Below are 22,174 nucleotides of genomic sequence, written 5' to 3'. Positions count from 1 at the left end.
GGAGTAGAAAATGACAGAAGAATACTCGATCAATTTTATATATTGTTTTGCATTGTATCTCTTATTTTACCTTTTGATCTTGATTTTTAGTGCGGGTCAATATATTCTCATCTGAACATATGCATGTTCAAATCTCCGTTTTAACGCTTGTGTAGAAATCATCAGCGGGAAAATATCCTTCTATCCATCGTGGAAATTGCCATTTTTTTCCTTTTTATGTCGAATAGAAAGAGAAATTCCTTTCTTTATAACAGTTCATAGATGGTAGAATTTTTGTTTGAACAACTTTTCTCGTGTCCATGATTGTAGACGACTATCAGTTGTAAGTTACTACTTCTTGGTGTTCTTCTACAATTATTGCAGCATTTCTGATCTCGCTGTTCTTTTCTTTTTCTTACTAATGAGAGTTGATACGTCGAAAACGAATAATATTGGCTAGTAATTTCAGGTGATATCTATCTCATCACTTCTAAGTATAAGTGTAATAGCAGAGGCTACTGCTCTGGTATTTCGTAGTACTTATCTTATATACTTTCTCTAACTGGCTTGAAGCCAATCAATGTAAAAGTTTCACGAATGAGGGCACTTTCTTGAAGGCAATACTGTAGGAGAACTCATGACTGTAAAGGCAGAGGCGTAAGACACTGCTCATGCCCAGGAAGTAGGCAATTTCGTCGATGTGGCAGACGATGTCAAAGACGACGGGTGATGTCGGAGAAGCTGTCGAAGACGACGGTCGTTCAGTCGTCCTCGTCTTCCCACGCGCTGTCGTCGCTCGAAAACGTACTGCTAGTCTCCTCGTCAGAGCTCACCTCCATGGCGATACGGCGTCTCAAGATGGCCTCGACGCTGTTCGCTTCCGGTTCAGCCGCCCGCTGCTTCTCGACGTTCACGTCCACCTTTCGCAGCTTCATTCCTGTGAATAGTGAGAGCAAAAATGACGATACAGAAAGTAGCAAGCAATGTTTATACAACGTCATAGCTGTCAATTTATTTAAACCTTAAACACCGTAAATATTGCAATATGAATTAATCAAATAATAATCATAGTAAATATTGTGGAGAAAATAACTGTTTCATGAGGGTGGCGATATGAAACAGGTGTCATGGATTTTTTCAGCACTTTATAGATATTTTGTGGTCGATATGCAGATCTATTTATACTCTCTAGGGGGAAAAGCGGGTATAGTTTCACCGCTTTGCTCATTTTGCTGTCTTCAAACTATTCGAGCAATATTTTAAAATTTTACAATGGAGACATGTAGGTCTTCACCAGAAAGGAAGTAAATTCGTGGAAATTCAGGAACTTAAATTTGGTCCATGTTGTTTACAAGATATATCCCGCTTAAAAGATGCCAGTCTTTTCTTGAAGCTTGAAGACATATTCATCATCTTCTTCTTCTTCTTCTTTTTCTTCTTGCAGCATGAAGATAAGTGTGATCACGTACAAATTTGAGTTTTGAATCACCAAATCCACACATGACGTAGCGTCTGAAACAAAATCTAAATGCTTCAATTAAAGTACATTATCCCCCGCTCACTATAGAAGTTTCCCATCTTGAATATTGTTGCATCTCAATGTCATATTTGTTTTGACTGTGAATAATCATCTCCGAAATGTGCATATATAATCACCAGAGTCAAAAAAGAAAAATCAATGCATTGTCATGTATTTTCATCTGTGATTACTTCAAAGAAAACTATGATCTGATCGAGAACTAAATGAAATATAATTTAGAGAGAGAGAAAAAAATATATATATATATTATTTCATGAGACTGTATTTCAAATGGCATCGGTTTCATTCTAACTAGCTCTCCTGTCACGACAAAGTTTATATTTAATCTGCCGAACTACCTCATTACCTCATTGTTGGACAAAGAAGTCAAATCGCGTGAAAGAAAGAAACTCGATTTTTAATAGCAAAGCTCATTCTGCTTCAAGGAAGCCATTCAAGTCCAAAGCATTATGGACCTCCAGTGTTATAGAGAAAACACAAAATCGACATTCATATTTGAACCAGTCCTCAAAAAGATAAGGTCTCATGATTAATCGGGGTCATCCACAAGCTCAGCACACACGAGTCATACGGACCACGAGTTAGACATCGGAAAAATTGGTTCACAAGTCATACAGCCCACGAGCTAGATATTATAAAGCAAAACAGGCCCACCAACTAGGCAGTAATTAAAACAGGCCAATAATCTTGACACTAGGCAAATAGGGCTCACGACCTCGACACTAGGCAAACAAGGCCCACGAGCTCGACGCTACGTACAGTAAGCCCTATGATGTGATGTCGAGCTGTTTCTTTTTCTTTTTTTTTCTTTTCTTTTTTTAGTGTCGAGCTCGCGGGCCTTGCTTGACTAGTGTCGAGTTCATGGGAATCATCTGTCTAGCGTCTGGCTCGTGTACCGTATAGCTCGTGGGGCTTGTTCACTTAGTGATTAGCTCGTGGGCTGTATAACTAGTGGGTGTTGAGCTCGTGACGTGCACCCGTGTAATCAAATTCAATGGAAAGAAGCCGTTTCAGGTTTCTTTGCCTCGTTTTATACTTGCCCTGTCTGATGGCCGAGAGGATGTCGTCTCGCGTGTCTTGGACTACCGTAATGGGCTCGGGGATTTTCGAGGTTCGATCAATATGTAGAGGGTTTGGGATGAAGGCCGGTATGGGAGGAGGTGCAGGAGGGGCGGGGCCTGCCCTTTGGTTGGGTGGAGGCAAGTTTGGAGGAGGAGGCGGAGGCGGAGGAACGTTGCCAGGCAACGAAGAGGATGGTGGCTGTGGAAATGCCTGCGCGTCGTCCATTAAGGAGTCCATGTCGGAATAGAGTGCGTCTGACGGGTCTGAAGGAGGTGGGGGCAATAGGTCCTCCGATGGGGGAGGAGGAGGCATGGGTAGCTCGCCGGGGAACGCCTCCATAGGTGATGAGGGTGCGCTGAAGTCACCGCCGTCTCCTATTGGTAGCTGTGGTGGAGGCGGTAGTGGATCTTCTTCTAGTGGTCGTTCTGCGATCTCTCCGTTTTCTAGAGGTTTGGAGGCATCTTGCTGCTCCTGCCCAGCTTGCTCTTCGTGGTTACCGGTCGTACCCTGAGATGTTTGCCTACGGCGTGTTGATTTCGGGCGCTCCTGCCTCTCTCTGTCAATGTCATCAAGCTCCTTTCCCCTACCTTTCCCGGCTTTACGCGTCTTCACCACTTTGGTCGGTCCTTTACCAATGTTTGACACCGGCCTTTTCTATTAAAGTCATAAAAGAACAAAGAGAGCACACACTACTTCAGTGCACATTAACTTTCTTTAAGAGAGTTTCCAACGGCACCTCATCATTCCCTTGTTATTGTCAGAAAATAATAGTTATTGCAAACACAGTCGCTATATAGGCCTACAAAAATAATGTAAATATAATGTATAACATATCGGGCTTTACCTGAACTTTTTTTCTCTGCTGTCCCTTTAGAGCCAGTAATATCTTCAAATTTCAAATTTGGTAGCCACCAAAAGGCAACCTTTTTGGAAATTTGTCGGCCCACCATCAATTTTAGTGGCCCGGACCACCGCTAATACTGAGCCTGGTATGAATGCATTCATTATATGTATATTATATACATATATATATATATATATATATATATATATATATATATATATATACACACTATACAGAGAGAGTGAGAGAGGTAAGAAAACAGAGAGAGTGGGAAAGGAGATACACAGAATGTTACTATCTGCAGAACGCGTTTGTTGATGATCACTGATGAAAATAATGATACATGTGTGATATTTTGTTGATAACTATTATTCAATTCAATAGTGTATTGATTTCCATCATCAAAAAGAAAAGAAAAAGTTGACATAATCCAAAGTGATACAATTTTTTTTTCATTTTTCTTACACTCGTCTGTTAAAGGATTTTTTTTTCAAATACAATATATATGCACGAATGATATCATAAAAAGAAACAGTGGACTTTGCCATGGCAACAAAAATAGTAAATAATCAAAATGATAGAAAACAGTGTTCCACTAAGAAAGCCAAGCTTGTAAGACGTGGAACACTGAGATGAGGAAGAATTCTTCAAGAAGATGCCCTTGGTTTGTGTCTTTCCGTGTGTGTGTGTGTGTGTGTGTGTGTGTGTGTGTGTGTTGTGTGTGCGTGTGTGTGTGTGTGTGTGGTGTGTGGTGTGTGTGTGTGTGTGTGTGTAGCGAATACCATATACATTCTTTTTTTCATCTGATTTTGAAATAAGAGTAAATAGAAATGGCGTTCATAATCAATTCTTGAAGGAACTTTACAAGTTAGTAGTATCCGGCAAAACAATGAATTTACCATTCGCTTTTTCTTCTTCTTCATGATGTCTTTCTTCTGTTCAGTCAACCATCGCTCGAAGAAGAACTTGGGATCGGTGTAAAACTTCATCGCATCTTTGTCATCCTCTCTGCAATTGAAAAGAAGAAAAACAGTTTAAAAAAGGTGTGCTTTCCATGTGAAATTGCATTATCTCATTCATAATATGAATGAGAGCACTCTGATAGAGTTCAACCAGTTTCATTACGCATATTTTACCGGCAAGAATTTTCTATCGTATAGATATAGTGTGTGGTGAGTAGCAATAGTTGTTATCACGTTGTAGCTCGATTTGTAGAGCGGCTTTCCTTTCTCTATCTGCCTGTCTGTCTGTCTCTGTCCGTCAGTCTGCTGTCTGTCTGTCTGTCTGTCTGTCTTTCTGTCTGTCTATCTCTCTCTCTCTCTTTGAGGGGTCACCTGGGGTCAAATCGATTTATTTCTATAACAATCTCCCCAAAACATCGTGCTCGTTTCATGTGTTTTTGTCTGAAAAGTTTTAGTCTTGTACGTCGTAAGGCAGTGTCAATCTTATCCGATTGCCTGAGTTTTCACTTATCACTGCTGCAGTTGTGCAAACGCATTACTCGGTTAGCACTGCAGTGAGTAAGAGTATAGCCCTATCTTATCTTTTCTGTGGGTTCAATTTGAGTTCACTTGATCGCAAGGAAAGACTGAAAGCTAAAAATGGAAATGATTATAAATACATTGATTAATGGTATCTCGTAATATAAATCTCGACTTATAAATCATCTGTCATTATCTAGATCGGTTCTGCCTCATCAACTGAGCGGGAGCGAGAGGACTAAGGTGGAAGAATCCCCCTATATTGTGGATTAGGAGGACTGGGTTGTTCGAACCCCTTTCGGTGCTCTCATCTTTGAAGAAGACGTTTGAAATACCTCTGATGCCTCTATCGGCAATATTGGGGACGGTATTCATGGTGGCAGGGTCATCACGCGTAATTACGCGTTAATCAAATTCAGGTGACTCAAGTTCCACAATACCATTAATCAAAAGCATTGTCTTGACAAGGTTTCCATTCTGAAAATGATATGAGGTATATGTATCGCTGCTACTGGTAGCTTTGATATTGGTTGAAAACACAAACAAACACACAAATAAACAAACAACATCATTAAAATCTAATGAGATAAAGGTAAGAGATTATTAAGCAGATGGGAAAAGACATGTGCAATGAGTTTTCTGCAATTTGTCTCTGTACAAACGAAATTTGTAAGATTGCAACTGCTGACTCAATGTACGGAGGGAGACCCAAAAAAAAAAAAATCATGCCACAAGATAAAGAAACTTTGAATTTTGTCTATGAAGGTGGTAGGTTAGTTTGCAGAGTTCTATGTGTTAAATTCATATCTCACCATAATACGTGTCTCATCAACAATCATGGAGTCCTTCTATGCTTTATTCAGTTCTATTTGTCCTGTTGTCAATGGAAAAGGAAAACTTTCGTGTGTGTTTTTTTTCTTTTCTTTTTAATGCACGCGTGCATATTCGGGTGAGTGTCTGTGAGTGTTAATATATCGTGTTTGAATATGAAATGCGTGCGTGCTTGTTTTTGTTTTCATGTTTTGTGTAGGTTTTGATTGTGTTTTGTTTTGTTTTTTTGCCTGTCAGTGTGATTCCGAAAAAGGTTCGGCATGTCAACACATCGTTCTTTATGTGCCTTTTTCCCTTCCTTCCGTTTCCAGCTGGTTTCCTGCAAACCCCATCCCCGGTGAATTCAGGATGTGCGATCTTTCAGAGAGTATGAATTATAGAAATATATACTTATATATATATTCATAAATGTATACATATAGATAGATATACGAGTATGTAGGGCCTACCTGTATTTGCTGAGAAGGTTAAGAGGTGGCGGCTTCTGGCATCGCTCGTACGTCTCCTTCATAGCTGACGGCATGGTGGGCGAAGACACGACCTTGGTATCCATGATGAGGCCACTCTTGAAGTTTATCCGGGTGTTGATGTCTCGCATTGATACTGCAAATAAAACGAGGACGAGGAAAATTGTACTGAAAAAAAAATGATGTCAACTTATGTGTACAAAAAAAAAGATAAATGCAAATAGATACATGCATATAACGTTTATGTATGTACACACACACACACACACACACACACACACACACACACACACACACACACACACACACACACACACACACACACACACACACACACACACACAGATTTATTATATATACATAACCAAAATTTTCGGCCCGCCTCGGACCGTCGTCATTGTATACACTGATGAAGGCCCGAGGTTCGGTGGGTATAAGCAGAACTGAACAGAACGTACCTCTTAAAAGATGTTGTGAATAAAAAGATAAATAATAAGTAATAAATATGCATACTTGTCGTATTGGTGCTCAAGGGAATTTTTTTTCGATTTTCAAACGTGAGAAATCTAAATGAAACATCGAATCTGAATGACAGACTAGCCAGTCGATATCAGCTCCCACATGCTACAGTCATTTCGTCAGGTCACACAGTAAGAGTGCGTTGATACCAGAACACTATTATACATGTTAGATTAAACACACACACACACACACACACACACACACACACACACACTCATAAATACAAACAAAACAGGGTATAACAATTCCCATCAAGTCAACTTGAATTTCCTTAACACTTAGTGAACTTCATTTTGTTTTGTATACAAGTACAAGCACCAAAACATTTTGCGGAATTTCCTTTTTCTCCATGTGGTGGCCTAATAATCTGATTTCATTCTCGAGGGAGATTTGAGGGATTTCCCCGACCTCGCTTTATGTCAATAAGGCGCGAGCCTGTGCCGTTTACTCCTTTTTCTACACGTATTATATACTTCATCTTCGAATGATCCCGTAGACACTCTTTCCCACGGGAGTTTTTTAATTGCTCAATTGTGAATTGCTCTTCCTCTTCAATTTAGATGCACAATATTATTATGTGGGTCATGCTGCATAAAGACAAAGTGTGGTGTGCTTCAACATCCTATATAATAGCGGGCACATTTTGGCAGAGAGGTGGTGCAGTTATCACGTACAACTATAGTGGTATATGTCATGGACACTTGGTTCTCTTGGAGACTTTCAGTCTGAAAGTTATATCGTATAAAGGGTTTATATAGCGTCATACGTCGGGTTTTATTCCGTTGTTGTTTACGTGTTGTTGTCTTAGGGGCGCTGTGGGGGCGCTGTGGCATAGTGGATAAGACTCCCGACTCCCAATCGGAGGACCTGAGTTCGATTCTCGCCCAGTGCTTACGTCCTTGGACAAGATGTTTTTACCCACCATGTCCCTCTCGATACATGGGTACCTCCCTCTCTATAAATGGGTACGTGGCAACGCTAGGGTAATAATGATGGCAGGGCCCTATGGTCGAACAGTGGCAACTCTGAAAAGGCTACCCTGGATATTCAAAGCGAGACCTTATTATTTTTATCTTCAAGGCTCGTTCCGGACATGCGAAAAGCGACAAGCGATTAAATTCTGGCACATTCTAATCGAGAATGCATGGGATTCCGAGCAAATTGTCTAGACTTTTATTGCAGACAACATTATCACATTCTTATTCAACTCATCAACGGCGGCAGACGGACAGGTGTACTGTTCCTCGCCGCGATGTTAAATATCGAGCGCTCTGCTCTATTAACCGCAGAACATTTTCTTTCCTGTGAACACTGACAAGAAGGGGGAATGATCACGTGGTTTACTAATGAGAATGGCCCATGATGAGTAACGAAGTAAAATGTCCAGTGAGTGTTTCCTTTCAAGTGGACGAAAGGACGAATACCATCATTTCAGATAGGAATTCACTCTACAATGCCCTATGCTCGAGTTGATTCAATTGAACAGAAATAGTAACACTCAACTAAACCGAATAGTGGAGGTTTGGTCAAAGCCATCCATTATGGTACGAAAGTTTGTTTGTTTGTTTTTTTTTTAATGCTAATGTGACGCAGGATAAACGCACTCATAGGCCGAAGTTACGTTTCATCTCTTTTTATTCCGCTCAAAAGTAAATAAAGGAAAAACCTGTGTTTGGAGTAAACAAACAGAAAACAAGTAAATGAATATTTACAAGTTATTGAAACACGTTCATAAACACGTTCAACATAGAGAAAGATAAATAACATGAGTTACTGTACCAAAGAGGCATCATGTACTGTGAATAACAAACTGAACGTATGATGTTTACTCAACAATACATCATAGTATGTAACCATGTAAAAGAAAAGAATGATTCAATGAGAATTCTCAGCTAAGCCAGCTATCAAATCACAATGCATCACTGCATAAGTCCATATGAAACAGTGTATGTAAAAGACTATCAAACCCATCATTCACTCAACAGAAGTGAAGATAACAAAATACAAAGCAAAAAGAATGTGACGTCAAGAAGACTTCCATATCAGTAAACTGTAAACTAGGCGTTAACAATGTTTACCAATACATTATATTCAATATTCCATAATGATTGTATCTTTGTAGTCTGACACATCAACTAGTCTCTCCATACTAAACACTATTTCCCATTCATCATAGCTAAATGCAAGTAAAGCATGAGAAACCATTAAAACCATAGAAATAATCATAGCTCTGGATTACAGATAATCCAACTGAAACATAGACAAGTATAGAATTACAGAAACTCTACTCACTGTCTGGAAAATACATGTTGACACAAATGATCTAATAAACCAACAAAACATCTTTATGAGACTCACCCTGGCTACCTAGCCTGTGCTCATAAGGAATGTACAGTAACTGGCAAGTGAGTGTCCAGTTACAGAATTACAGGAATTCTGTTGGCCCCACGTTTGCAGAACCTAGTAAATTAATAACACAGCATGAAACAATAAACATATGGACAAACTACAAGTGGCAAAAGAACATCAAAACTCTAACAGAAATCGGCTTACAATATACCACTGTTTTGGAGATATAGTTTCATGTGTCGTAAACCAAATAAGTTGTTAAACAATCAGTTTGACAGAAGAATGCACAAGATCATATAAGTTAAGAAATGCTACAAAAAGCCATAAATCCAAGTTCATACTATTTCTTTGACCAAAAGCCATGCAACTTGAAATTTGCTTCATAAATACATAAATGGCTAATCTTATTCTGCACTCTTACCAAACGATGAATAATATACAACTAAGGTACATATGTGGCATCTAAAACACTATTAATGAAATTGGCAAACCGATATCCAAAAAAAAAGTATTAACTTCACCTGTCCACAACTCTACTTAAACAAGGAGAACTAAGGTAACAAAGTATTCAGCCATACAGTGCATGTGTACAAAGCACACTCCTTCCTTGGCTGTACTGAGTCTTATCTCGTTGCCATAGTAACAAGAGGGACTGGTCAGCGAGAGTAGGCACACAAAGTCACTGCACTCTGTGCCATTGCACTCTGCACTATGTCCTATTACCTAATTCCACAGATATATACAATGTATGTACAACGCCTTCCTACACACACGCACACTGAGGTAACCAATCTCTCTCCTTCTCTCTCTCCAGTCTCTCTCATCCTGTCTCTCTCTCTCTCCAATCTCTCTCATCCTGTCTCTCCCTCTCCACCTCACTCTTTCTCTCTCTGCCAGCTTGCACTCTCCACTCACATCCAAACTTCCATCTAATTTGCATATATATGCTTCCATGTAGTAATCAGTAGGCCTACACATTGCCCTATGAGGTGGAATATATACACACTCTCTTTCATACACACAGCCACACACAGCTTAGCATCAAGTACAAACAACTAGTCCTTTGTTCTTGCATCTCAAAGTTCCTTGCAACATAGCATGGTATACCCTGTGAGACAACTCTTTGAACTCTTCAAAAGTTTGATCTACTACCTAACGCATACTCTAGCTACAAATATATAAATGTATACTACCTTAGCACGCATCATATATTTCTGTACTACAATGTAACATGTTACTAATATATATGACTAACACAAGTTCAATTTTGTTCACTTATTCCCTCCAGTCATATAACATATAACTATGCACAAGTTGTACAGTACAACACTCAAACTTGCATGAGTTGGAAACTTTCATCATCAATACTTTAAATATTACCCTTAAATCAAGTTGAACATGTATACAACTTTCAGTATTTATATTCTGTGAATGGAACTAACAGGAAATCGATAAAAGATACAGAAACATACCTTTGGGCTGCAGATTTTCTGGGCAAATTTCAGATTTGAGGAGATGCTCAGTGGGAGATGTTCACCTTGGTAGAGCAGCTAGAACAATGGCAAATTTGGGGTCTTTGTGCACCCACAAAGAACTCTCTAGCAGCTCTTGACTGGCTTGGGATTAAATATGCAAATTAAGCTACTTGCAGACTGCTCCACTCTTAATGATTGGGGGGGGGTGCATCTCAGGAGGGGGCATCTGCAGGGTCAAATATACTGGGGACAACTTTACTGCTGCACTTTTGCAATGTTACACTAAAATGAAATCAGTCATGTACCACAGGGTCGTAACCACATTGCTTTAGGAGGTGTATAGTATCGAAACTAGGACACTGAATTAAACTGATACAAATGAATAGATAAATAATTTTGATATAAATCACTGATTGAAAATATCAATAATATAAATAACTAAAGTGATGAATAAACAAGTTCACGAATATAATACAGGAATAAATAAAACATGCCATTACTTTTGTCAGCAATTTAGAAACTTTGAACCGTATCCCTTGAAAGTCATTCTTGTCACGTAACCTAGTTTGTTGCCAAAGATACTTCAATAGTTCAGTTAGCAAACTGTGTATTTCATTTTGACAAAGAAGTATATAATTATAGTGTTGATTAATAAGCAAGTTAGTGGGAAACATGTTTATGGTGAAATCATAATTATCTCATATACTAGTAGGTTTAATTTTCAAATGTGCGTGTAACCAATATCAATAATGTGAAACTCTTAAAGTTCCATAAATTCGCATCATTATGAAAACTGCCCAAATATTGTTTGACTGCAATATATTCACATAATTTATCGGACAGAGATAAGAAATGATCGTCAGTATTAAGCAGCACATTCTTCTCAGTGCGGATAAGATGTAATACAAATCGTTCTCTTTAAGACAGGAAGTAACAATGGGTGTGGGTGTTGTTCTTCTTTTCGATATAAAATTTATGGAACCGTACGTGTAAATCTTGAAACAGACATTTGAAATTTTAATTCGGGAAAAAATGTGGCTTTAGGTGTTTGCCTTCAAAGTCTGAGCATCGCTTTGAAATGCGACGTTATTACACGTGGTTCTATCTGACGAGACCAATTGCCCCAACCTATACTTTCAAAAAATGGACGCATTTTCCTTGTTTTCTTAATCAAGAGGGTACAAGGGGTGAAACAGACTGGACAAAAGTTTGGAGAGTTGAAATACATAAGGTAGGTCATCGGATGATGTACACGCAACATCTTCCTATTCTACTTGATAAGAATACAGTAATGACCGCCAATTTCGTCCACCTCCGCTTGATCTGCGTGTAACGTTCGTGCATTTACAGGGCATTTTAGAAATACGGATTTGCATAAAGCAGTAGTCGTGATTACTTTACGACATCATCTTACATAATTATCACCCGTATGCATGTCGGGTACACCTCAACCAAGGAGGTATAGGCCTACTACGCGAGTACCTCTTTGATTCAACGATTCAACACTCCACAAGTGGTGTAAAATAAAAACGTCGAAGTTCCAAGTGATCCATCTTTGTATTTTACTGCTTCTGAGGAGCTCTTTGTTTCTTTTTTTTTCTTTTCATCGATCTGTATTGCGATCATTTTACCTATGATTAGCATTTGCAGTTATAATTCATTTCTTGATAAACATGATATTTGTGCCATATCGTCACACAATGCGTCGTGTTTTGCGACTGCTTACTCTATTGTACGTTGATATAGTTCTTATAAGGCAAACAACAAGAACATATTGCTTGAAATTTTTTTTTCTAGAAGAGACGTATTTGAAATGAGAACGCCAGAAGACGATTTGTTGTGATTCGCATAGGTGTTTCAGTCATGACGTATTGGTGAAAGAGCGATTTGCTCCAACTCGCCGATGAGCATTGTCAAGGGCCAGAAGGTGACTTGTAATAAATCCCATTGTTGAAGAAGAACTCTTTTATGAGATTTATGAAGGTAAGCTTGAATAGTGGCCCTCTCGTCCGAAACAAGGCACCTATAGCCAAGTTACAACATGTCGCCTTCTCACGGCATGTACAAGCTTCCTTGCGTTGTCCTACACATTTATGACATCCTTCATTGGCAGTAAATTATTATTTCTACTGTATCAAAATTTAAGAGCATATCAAGTTTGACTTAATTATGACTTGTGAAACATGCCTCTCCTATACATTGATCCTCTTCTGCTAAAGATTCTAAAGTGCTTGACACGTAATGAAATACCCCCAAGCGCGCGCATACACACACACACACACACACACACACACACACGCACGCTCAACGATCACTATTCCAAGGAGTCAAAAGTCTTGAGACTTTGCCAATGAGCAAAGGAATTTGACAATAAACCAAAAGAAAAAAATGGGAACAAGGAAGGAAGGGAGGCAAGCAAGCAGAATAGACCTGCAGAATCACAGGTTTAGAAAGAATGGCAGTGATATATAGAAATTTAAATGGAGAGATCGACAAATATGAATAAAAGTGTTTATAGTTATAATACAAGAAATTTACATCATTTTCATTTGCCACAAATTAGAACATCTGTGTATAGGAGATCTGTATTTTTCTCAGGACCGCTTATTTGGAATCATTTGCCAGAAATTATCCAGAAAAGTCAAAGTTTAAACTGTTTTAAAAGGAGATATAAACAATATTTGTTAAATAATGTGTAATAATTTTCATAGGAAATTATATCATTTATAAGATTGGAACATTGTCTGCGTGTATGATCAGGTATTTTGTACATTGTAATTCCATCCAGGTATAGTGTTATGTGATTACTGCGTGTGTGTGTGAGTGTGTGTGTGTGTGTGTGTGTTTGTATGTGTATTGCGTTTAGGTTATAAGTGTTATGATTATCTCAGGGTCTCAGCTTTTATATAAGGCCTCGGCCTTTCTGCTGATTCCTTACACTTGCATAATTTCTCCTTTTTCTGTACAAGTGTCATGATCTTTGTATTGTCTTATTTCGTGATGTATCTTTGTATGTTTTATGCCAAGTGTTAAATAACTGAACTGAACTGAACTGAACTGAACTGAAATAGAATGATAGATATCGAAGGATATAAGGGAATTAAGTAACTTCCATGGATAACCACTCAGGTGGATGCGTACATTAAAAGGCGCGGTCAGACTAGCAAAAGATTGAGAATTTTTGAGGGGTGGCATGGGAGGGGATATCCTTAATTTGAGTGGGAAGTTTCTCTAGAAGTCAAAAGATTCGAGATCTTCAAGATCGCAATTTTAAATTTCTTTCGATCTTTTGCCAGTCTGACCGTGCCTACACTACTGGCTTGCTTGCTTGTTTGAGTGCTGGTTGGTTAATTAGTTGAATGGTAGGTTGGCTGGTTGGTTGGTTGGCTGGTTGTTTGGTTGATCACATATTGGTTTTGTATTACCAGGGAGGTTATTCCACCTCCGTGGTATTAATTTTGACTTTCCAGTTGTTAGGTTTCTGTACCATAAAATGTGTAACTGACGATTGATTACCAATGATGGCTGATCTTTTTTTTTTTTCGATTTACGTCATTTTTTTTTTTACATGTCATGAAACTTTCTCCTGATGGTAGACTCAGGAAAATCAAAACAATTTCTTTTCTTATCGTTTACAGTTTCCCCCATAGCTTTCTTCACTCTGCAATTTCTTTGAGAGAAAGAAGTTGGAAGGCAATAGAGGAACTTATAGAGAGCAAACAAAGCTAAAAATCAAACAGCTCGAAAAAAAAAACAATTAGAAATTGCTCGTTAGCATTTTATTACATGTGACCGGAAACGTGGGATTTGTGTCTCTGTATCCAACGGCTAAGCATGCTCCTTAGAATTTAGATCAAGTCCATGAAGATTATTGCTGATATCGCATAATGAGCCGACACTGCCATGATGGACTCATATGGTGATGAGAAGAAAATCGCTTTTAAAGAGGGTTTTCTGATTTAAACGTCTCTCCTGGATACAGACATTACTCCTATACTAATAATGAAGGAATTAGAGGCTTCTCTAACGGAGATACAGATAATGTCAACCTGCTAGATAGGCAAAACGCAACGAAAGCGTAGGCTCAAATGTAATATATGGATAATAATAGAGTATAATGAAGGGAGATTGGATGGCCGAGCATCAGAGCAGTATACGAAGCTTATTGACGGGATCTACGAACGTGAACAGTTTGGTCGAGGGCATAAAGAAGTCATCTGCGATAGGAATAAATAGATGATTGAGGAGATTACTGTGTAGAGGTAGACATGATTATGTTTCATAATATATAACATGTACGTATAGATATCATTTAATATATAGTTTCAATAGTTTGATTTTTAATGCCTCAGACAGACGTGTATTTGTGGGCATATGTGTGTGTGTGTGTCTGCGTGTGTGTGTCTGGGCGTGCGTTGTGTTGATACAACTGTACTTTGTGTTATGGTGGTATGTCAATTGTCAATACCTACATAGATATAAATAGACGAGAAAAGTATGAATACAAAGAAACACATGACAGGATTTACTTTTAATTCAAAGTATTGTATACTAACCCGTGTCCTTGAGCGGATCCATCTGGCTCACGGCCCGGCTTATGGCGTCCATGCGGTTCTGAATGTTGCCGGCTCGGGTCGAGATGGCCATCGACTCTTGGAACAGGTCGCCGAAGATGTCCTCGGCGTGCTTGCTCAGGTTGCCCAGCTGGCGGATGATGCTGGCCAGGGTGTAGTTGCTGACGCACTCGAGCTCATTGTCGATGTCCTTTCCGATGTCGAGCTGACTTACGAAGACAGGCTCGACCTCTCTCTTTATCAGCGGCATCTTGACTCCCTAGTTATCTACCTCTGACTTACCCTAAATCCCGGATCCCAATAAACGATAGTCAAGCAGCTATCTCGGTGAGATCGTAGACTGCGTCTTCTGTGCAAGTAGGAAGTATCGAAAGTAATCAGCAGCCATGAGCGTAGCCAAAGGAAACTGAATGAGGAGTGCAACGCTATGCTTGTGGATAAAGAATCAAAGCACCCTTTCACTTCACGTTTTGACCATCTTGTGAAACCTGTAGTCTTTAGTCACAGATGGAGAGAGATAGATGTCATTACCTTGGAGTATGATAATTAACTGTCAGAGGAATTATTAGCTCTGATGTGGCGAGAGAACTATCGCTTTCGATGGTGGACTTCAGGAAGATATTATGACATTCATACACTGGGATACATGCAGCAACAGTATAAAGGGACAAAGGCTCAGCATACATGTGAAGTTTTCTTTGATATTACTCAAACCACTGTTCATTACGAAGAAGATATTGTAACATCAGGCACTAACATTTCATACAAAATTGCACACCTACCAGATACAGGGTCAGGCTTGGTGAGAAGAAAGAAAGGAGAGAGATAGAGGAGACAAAACAATGTGGCAGGAAAATTTATAGGTTTCATAAACTCATATGCCCCTTGCTCAGTTGTTCATACAGAAATGGTTGTCGGGTTTGTTTGTTTATTTTTTCTCCTCTGGATTCCTTTAGAGCTATTTCGTTTGACGGTCAAGCAGTAATCACATATGAAGAGTAAACATTTCATATATTTTCAGACTTCAATATAATGCTACAATTCTTCTCTCAAAGTCCCAAAAGTAGCCGCTTTGATTAGTGTTCCACTGAACCCTTGAAGCGCAAAGGCACGCGCTACATTATAATAATTATGTAGATTATGCGTAATCAATTCAAGCATATAAAAGGAAGGCATAGTTAACAATGTTGTGCCGATGCAAAATGATCCCATTTCAGCCATTACTTACACTATCACTATACTCACCTTCATTTACCAAGACTGGGCGTACTTCCCAATGCACTACCTGTTGATCGTGCTGTCAATTTGGCTGTGCTCCTCTGCTGCGGTATATACGCGAAGGCTGCCGTGAACCTGTACTTCCTCGGAATAACAGGCTAGTGGAAGTGAACGTCAACAAGGACGAGCTCGCCTACTCAAGAGTTCACGCGTTGCCAAAGAAAGACGGTACCCGTCAAAAACAGTCAAAAGATATTCACTCACTGTGAGTGCATTATATTCTTATAAATACCAGCAAACCGATGCCAACGTGTGAGTACCACCACAATACCCTCTCTCAATGTTGTGTGTGTGTCCTCTGATCCTCGCTAAAGACGATTTATTTAGTGCGGTTGACTTCCTATTCGGTTGTGAATCCACCTACAAGCAGCATACTTCCCTATTGTAGAAATTCTTCCAAGTGAGATAATAACTACATGTGTATATTTATTGAAAGGTATAGGTATGCATTGAACTTCACATGCACTTTACAGGGGCCGCGGAATCAAGGGGCTGCAGCCATCCCCACCCCATCCACCCCCCCCCCCCACACACACACAAACACACTTTTGGCTATTGATACCCCCCCCCCCCTTCAAAAATATATATAAAAAGAAAAAATCTGAAAACAATTTTGACTTTTCGAATATTCTGTTTATACAGATTCTACCCCGTCGAAGCTGTGGGTAACCATTGACCCATGACTGTTGACAGCAAGAAGGGTGTTGATTCCTTTTTTCACACTGCCCATCAAAAAAAAAAAAAAAATAGATACTCCTCCTGACGGGGTGGGGGTGGGGTAACCATTGACCCTCCCCCTCTCGCCCATAACAGCCCCCCCCCCCCCCCACACACACACACACACATAAACTCAAAAACGTTCCGCGGTCTCTGCTTCATTCCGTCATTACATTTGCAGGGGCGAATCCAGGAATTCTGCAAAGGGGGGGGGGGCAACTGATATTTCTGGTGCCACTTCCGAGTTTCATTTCCTTTTCTTTTCTTTTTATTTCTTTTGTTTTTCACGAAAAATAAAGGGGGCGTGCGCCGGTTGCGCCCCCTCTGGACCCGCCACTGCATTTGTTGTTGTTGTCTTTTTGTTTTGTTTTTAAACAGCAGGAAGGGTTTTGATTCTCTACACACTAACTACCAAGTAGGCCTACATGTAATAAAGCCTCTCCGGATCTGGCGATTTATAGGCCTATATCAATATCACTTTATATCAGAAGAGTCCACTCGTTTTGAGCATCGAACTGGCACGAACCCAAAGGGGATGGGAGTTAGAATGTACGGCAAATCGAAAGCAGACTATTCTCTGACACTATCTTCTGGAACCCGTGATAGTTGAGTTGTCTGCAACAAGCGCAAGAAGTTTTGTCATACTAAAAGCATACAACAAATTACATGAAAACAACGAACACAACGAGATCAAAACAAAACAGTAAAACTGAATAATTAGGACCAATATTTACGAGTAGTTAGGGAAGTAGGGGTCACACCTGGTCAGAATCTTTAAACGTAAAGTAACCCATCAAAGGCGCCGTCCTTCGTTGCGATGTCACGTTACGTTGCTGTCAATGACATGGCTGTCCGAGATATGATTTAAAGACGGTACACCTAAGACCGGCATCATTTGCCATAAATACATGTAATGGGAGGTACAAATTGCAGCAAAGATCGTGGACGAATGAATCGTTCCGAAAATGTGCAAAGGAGTGTGGTTATCAATGTTGAAAAGTACTTTTGATAAACTAATATTAAACAGACGTGGTACATGACTTTAATGTTTGCCCGAACTAATCGATTTCAATCTGCACTTTTCGTTTTATTCCCTTATGTTTTCCAAAGTCATATATTCATTCCACTCCCCCCCCCCCCCCCCCTCCACTCTTGTTTGGCATGTTGACGTAAAATATATGGCTCGAAAACAGTTTGGTAGCTTAATCTGAAAGAAGAGGAAGTTTCAGATGGAATGAACTTTGACCACTCCATGAGTATGAACACACTCTGTGGCCTGTAGTAAATTCCTTGCATATTTTCTTTTTATTATACACTTCAGTCAAGATGTGGCCTTTTGCAAAAGGCAGTTCGCAATAATTTGTGGACGTGCACAGTCACATCGAGCCCAGCGAGCTCCGATCGCTGTGTGCGAATCCACAAGTTATTGCGAGCTGCCTTTGCAAAAGTCTAGTCAAGACGAAGGGGGGGGGGGGGGGGGGGCGGGGGGGGAGGGTACTTGATACGCTGTAGTGCATTACAGAAAGAGCTTCCTACCACTTGATGTAAGTATCAGTAACTCTGTTGAGATATCGAACAATGATCGAGTTGTATCATAACGATCATACGAGTTATTGGATACTGTTCCTTCCGCTGCTTTCTCTAGACCGGAAAAAAAAAAAGTACAAGGGGGGGGGGGGGGGGGTATAAGCAATTCATTGCGCTTGTATTGCAGCTCTTAGAATATCTTGTCATACTTCCCACAACAGAATACCCTCATTGTCAAGCTGTGTATTGTTCATTGTGTATTGCGCATTGTGAATCCTACTCCCTCATTAATTTTTATCCCTCCACGTATTTCCCCATAGGCTGCCTATTTTTACTGTTATTGTTCTTCCTCTTTATAGATGCCTGTGGGTTCTGTTGGCAACAACGAGCTGGCAAAAGCCCGTGATTGTATAATAAACCCGGTCTGCACCAGGTTTCATTATTGAAAACATGAAATGCATCCTTACAGTTGATTCATCGCTAGTGTTGTTCATAAGCAAATTCTCGCAATTACACCCAAATTCCTTCACTACTTGATCCAGGTAAACCAATTTAAGACCCCCCCCCCCCCCCCTCATGCAATATTTTTCAAATTTGGCAAGACATGGAGGAATAACAATGTAAGGTACTATATTAGCTAACATTCAACACACTCGCACTAATATATAGGCCTACCCCCACCCCTACCCCTCCCCCCCCCCCCACTGGCATTCTCTTCTCATAATACCCTCCATTCTCACACAAACGTCAACATTCGCTAACACAGAACCTCAGCGAAACTACGTACATCATGAAACGTGAGAGGGCCATAAAAAGACAGTTACCCTAGATTTATTAATAAATACAAATATACATGTACATGACAAACAATGATCCACTCTCCAGCTCACAACTTACAGCCTTCTTTACACAACAGGAAAACAATCTAAATTGTAACAACTGAACTTTGCATTCCTAAATTATGAAAACAAAGCTATGTTCTGCATTGATACACTCTTTACAGCACCTCTAGTAAGATCGCGGAAATCGATCGCAGAAATAAACGTCAGGTCATCAATATGTGCACATACAGGTTCGTTCGCAGCTAACAAGTTCATAGTGCGTGCGTGTGTGTGGGTGTGTGTGTGTGTGTGGGTGTGTGTGTGTGTGTGTGTGTGTGTGTGTTGTGTGTGACTGTGTGTGTGCGTGTGTGTGTGTAAGTGAGTGTGTGTTTTCTGCTGTTGCATATGATGCTCCAAATGGGGCAAATGCATCTGTTAGTGGAGATTTTTAAGTAAAAGACGCAAGATTTATGAGGTTCGAAAGGTTGATGAGCCGGTGCCATGATGAGTAAACTGAAGAAAACAGGTCAATTCAGAAGCAAATGAAAGCTGCTTCACAGGAAATCATGCCTTTCATTTTGAGTCACCTTAGCTGGTCGTAGAGTTGTAAAAGTTCACATCAATCGATGGAAATACCCCCAAAAAAAAAGAAATGGTCAAGCAATAAGGAAGTGACTGCTTTGCCAAAAAAGTAACAAAATAGCAATCACCATGGGTCAAAAATGAAACTGGGGACAAGCTGCTGCTAACTCTCATTCATATACTGTAGTCAGCAAAATTTTGTAAAATTTGACTTCTTTTATCAGATTTGCACATTCTTACAGTCTGACCTCCTGACATTAGGTCAAAAAGAATGCATTTCTGCATGCCATGCAGTCATTGACATACAGTCATTAACACCGGAAGAGATTATTAATTTCATTTCACAAAGACAGTAGAAGCACACAAAATTCAAGATGGGAAAAGTTGTTCATGCCTTGTCATACGGTTGGACTATGGCCAACAACTAATTGCTAGATTTGGAAAAGAAGTAACTTCCATATTTCTTCACACAAATCTATAAAAACTTCATTGATTCCATTAAAGTTACACTTGTAAGTCATGACCTGATACAGAGCATCCTTTACAAGGCCTTATGTCATTCATCCACACAACATGACTGGTCCTGAAACATAGTAATGAATGATGGTGGTTATGTGCTGAAAATGTTATATTTCAAAGTATGAACATTGCCGCATATTTTGCACTCTGCTACACTAGGTAAAAATAAGAACACATGAATATTTTGGGAAGTATTGAAATATGCACAAATTACTCTCATCCACAAAATTCTGGAGAGGCGAATTTCACTGAAATTGGCCCAGCATAAATAATTTATCATACAAAAGTTTCTACTTTTACAGTATTCAGCATTGTAGCGCGCAAGTAACACACTAGAACATGAAGATGTTCACTGTGCATGTCTATCTGTACACAAACATGGCACATTCAGGAAATACATTGTATGTAGGGAAAATACATTGTATATAGGGATCTGACTCCCCAAATTCATCTCTCTGTGATGTTGACTACTAGAACATGCTGGCATATCACAGGTTCATCAGAGTGACACTGTCTTGCTAACATTGCGACCTATTGACAGGCATGTTTTTAAAACTACAACACCTTTAAAGAATGTAGCTGTCTGATTGGTCAATTGCCCATCATGTGACATGCAGTTAAAAATAACATTGCAGGCTGTGGCTGTCAGCCATGCAATTCTGTTTGAGCAAAACAGGACATCGCACAGCTGACATCACCAATTTCCATTTACTCCCATGTTAAACTCATGATCATCTTGTAGTTTTTGTTCAACTGCATGGCTCTGATGTCACAATAAACAAACCTTTGCCACTTGCACTAAACAGTTACAAGAACACATTAACTACTTCAACTGCTCAGTTTTGCATACGACTGAGTGAGACTGTGCCACTCAATCACCTTTCACAAAAAATGGTCGCCGTTTCTGTACCAATCTACGAATCTGTGTGAACCACATCTTCTGACGTCCGAGGTGTTGTACAAGATAGTGTATGGTCTTTACTTGTTTAATGGAACAAGATTTCGCACTAGGTGAAAGATGAGGCACATCATTACCTCTATCTTTTACCTCATGCGAGAACTTGTACCATCGTACTAGTAACCATTTACTATTTGTATAATATTGAACATGCTACGTAAACTAGAAGATGTCTTCCGTTTCCATTACCCCTCCTCCTTTGTCCAATCTCCAACAACCTCCCCCTCTCCCCACAACCATTCCACAATTATCATTCAACCTAACTCAGAGAGCGTCTATGCGCTTTTAATCATACATGTATTATGTTCCTTGTGTTATCATAGACTTTTCCTGAAAGTTTCATTGAAATCCATACAAAACTTTTTGAGTTATTTTGGCAAACAGACATACAGACAAACCAACACTGCCAAGAACATTACCTCCTTGGTGGAGGTAGCAACTGCATGATTTCAGTGCTTTGTACTGCTTTCATAGAATGGCCTTTAGCTGGAAATGTTTCACAAGTCCGTAATACAAATCAGTGATATGCAAGAATCATTGACTGCAACAATTCCTCTACCATTTCTATGGAGGTATGTCACTCTTGTTCAAAGGTGTACTTTGAAAACAATTAAATGAATACAAGACCATTATAAAGGAACATCAAAA

At 39.6% G+C, this 22,174-nt stretch overlaps 1 protein-coding gene across 1 annotated transcript; it reads right to left on the bottom strand.

Annotated features, from left to right (window-relative positions):
- Positions 1 to 250: 250 nt before the first annotated feature.
- LOC139738887 (uncharacterized) lies at positions 251 to 15,374 on the bottom strand. The gene is made up of 5 exons (XM_071649517.1): positions 15,107 to 15,374; positions 6,187 to 6,340; positions 4,325 to 4,433; positions 2,560 to 3,235; positions 251 to 916 (listed from the first exon to the last, which is right to left on the bottom strand). The coding sequence occupies exons 1-5, from the start codon at positions 15,372 to 15,374 to the stop codon at positions 741 to 743; spliced, it is 1,383 nt and encodes a 460-aa protein (XP_071505618.1). The 3' UTR covers positions 251 to 740.
- Positions 15,375 to 22,174: the final 6,800 nt, after the last annotated feature.

The sequence above is a fragment of the Diadema antillarum genome, unplaced genomic scaffold (assembly GCF_040938485.1).
Source record: "Diadema antillarum isolate AM-2024a unplaced genomic scaffold, OU_Dant_1.0 seq00000772_RagTag, whole genome shotgun sequence".
Lineage (NCBI taxonomy): Eukaryota > Metazoa > Echinodermata > Echinoidea > Diadematoida > Diadematidae > Diadema > Diadema antillarum.
Note: the sequence above shows the minus strand (reverse complement) of the source record. Positions and strands in the feature narration are given on the sequence as shown.

Coding starts and splice junctions, on each gene's coding strand:
- LOC139738887 (XM_071649517.1), bottom strand. CDS start 15,374: ATGCCGCTGATAAAGAGAGAGGTCGAGCCTGTCTTCGTAAGTCAGCTC. Junction 6,341..15,106: donor GGATCCGCTCAAGGACACGG/GTTAGTATACAA, acceptor TTTTATTTGCAG/TATCAATGCGAGACATCAAC. Junction 3,236..4,324: donor AGAAGAAGAAAAAGCGAATG/GTAAATTCATTG, acceptor TGACTTTAATAG/AAAAGGCCGGTGTCAAACAT.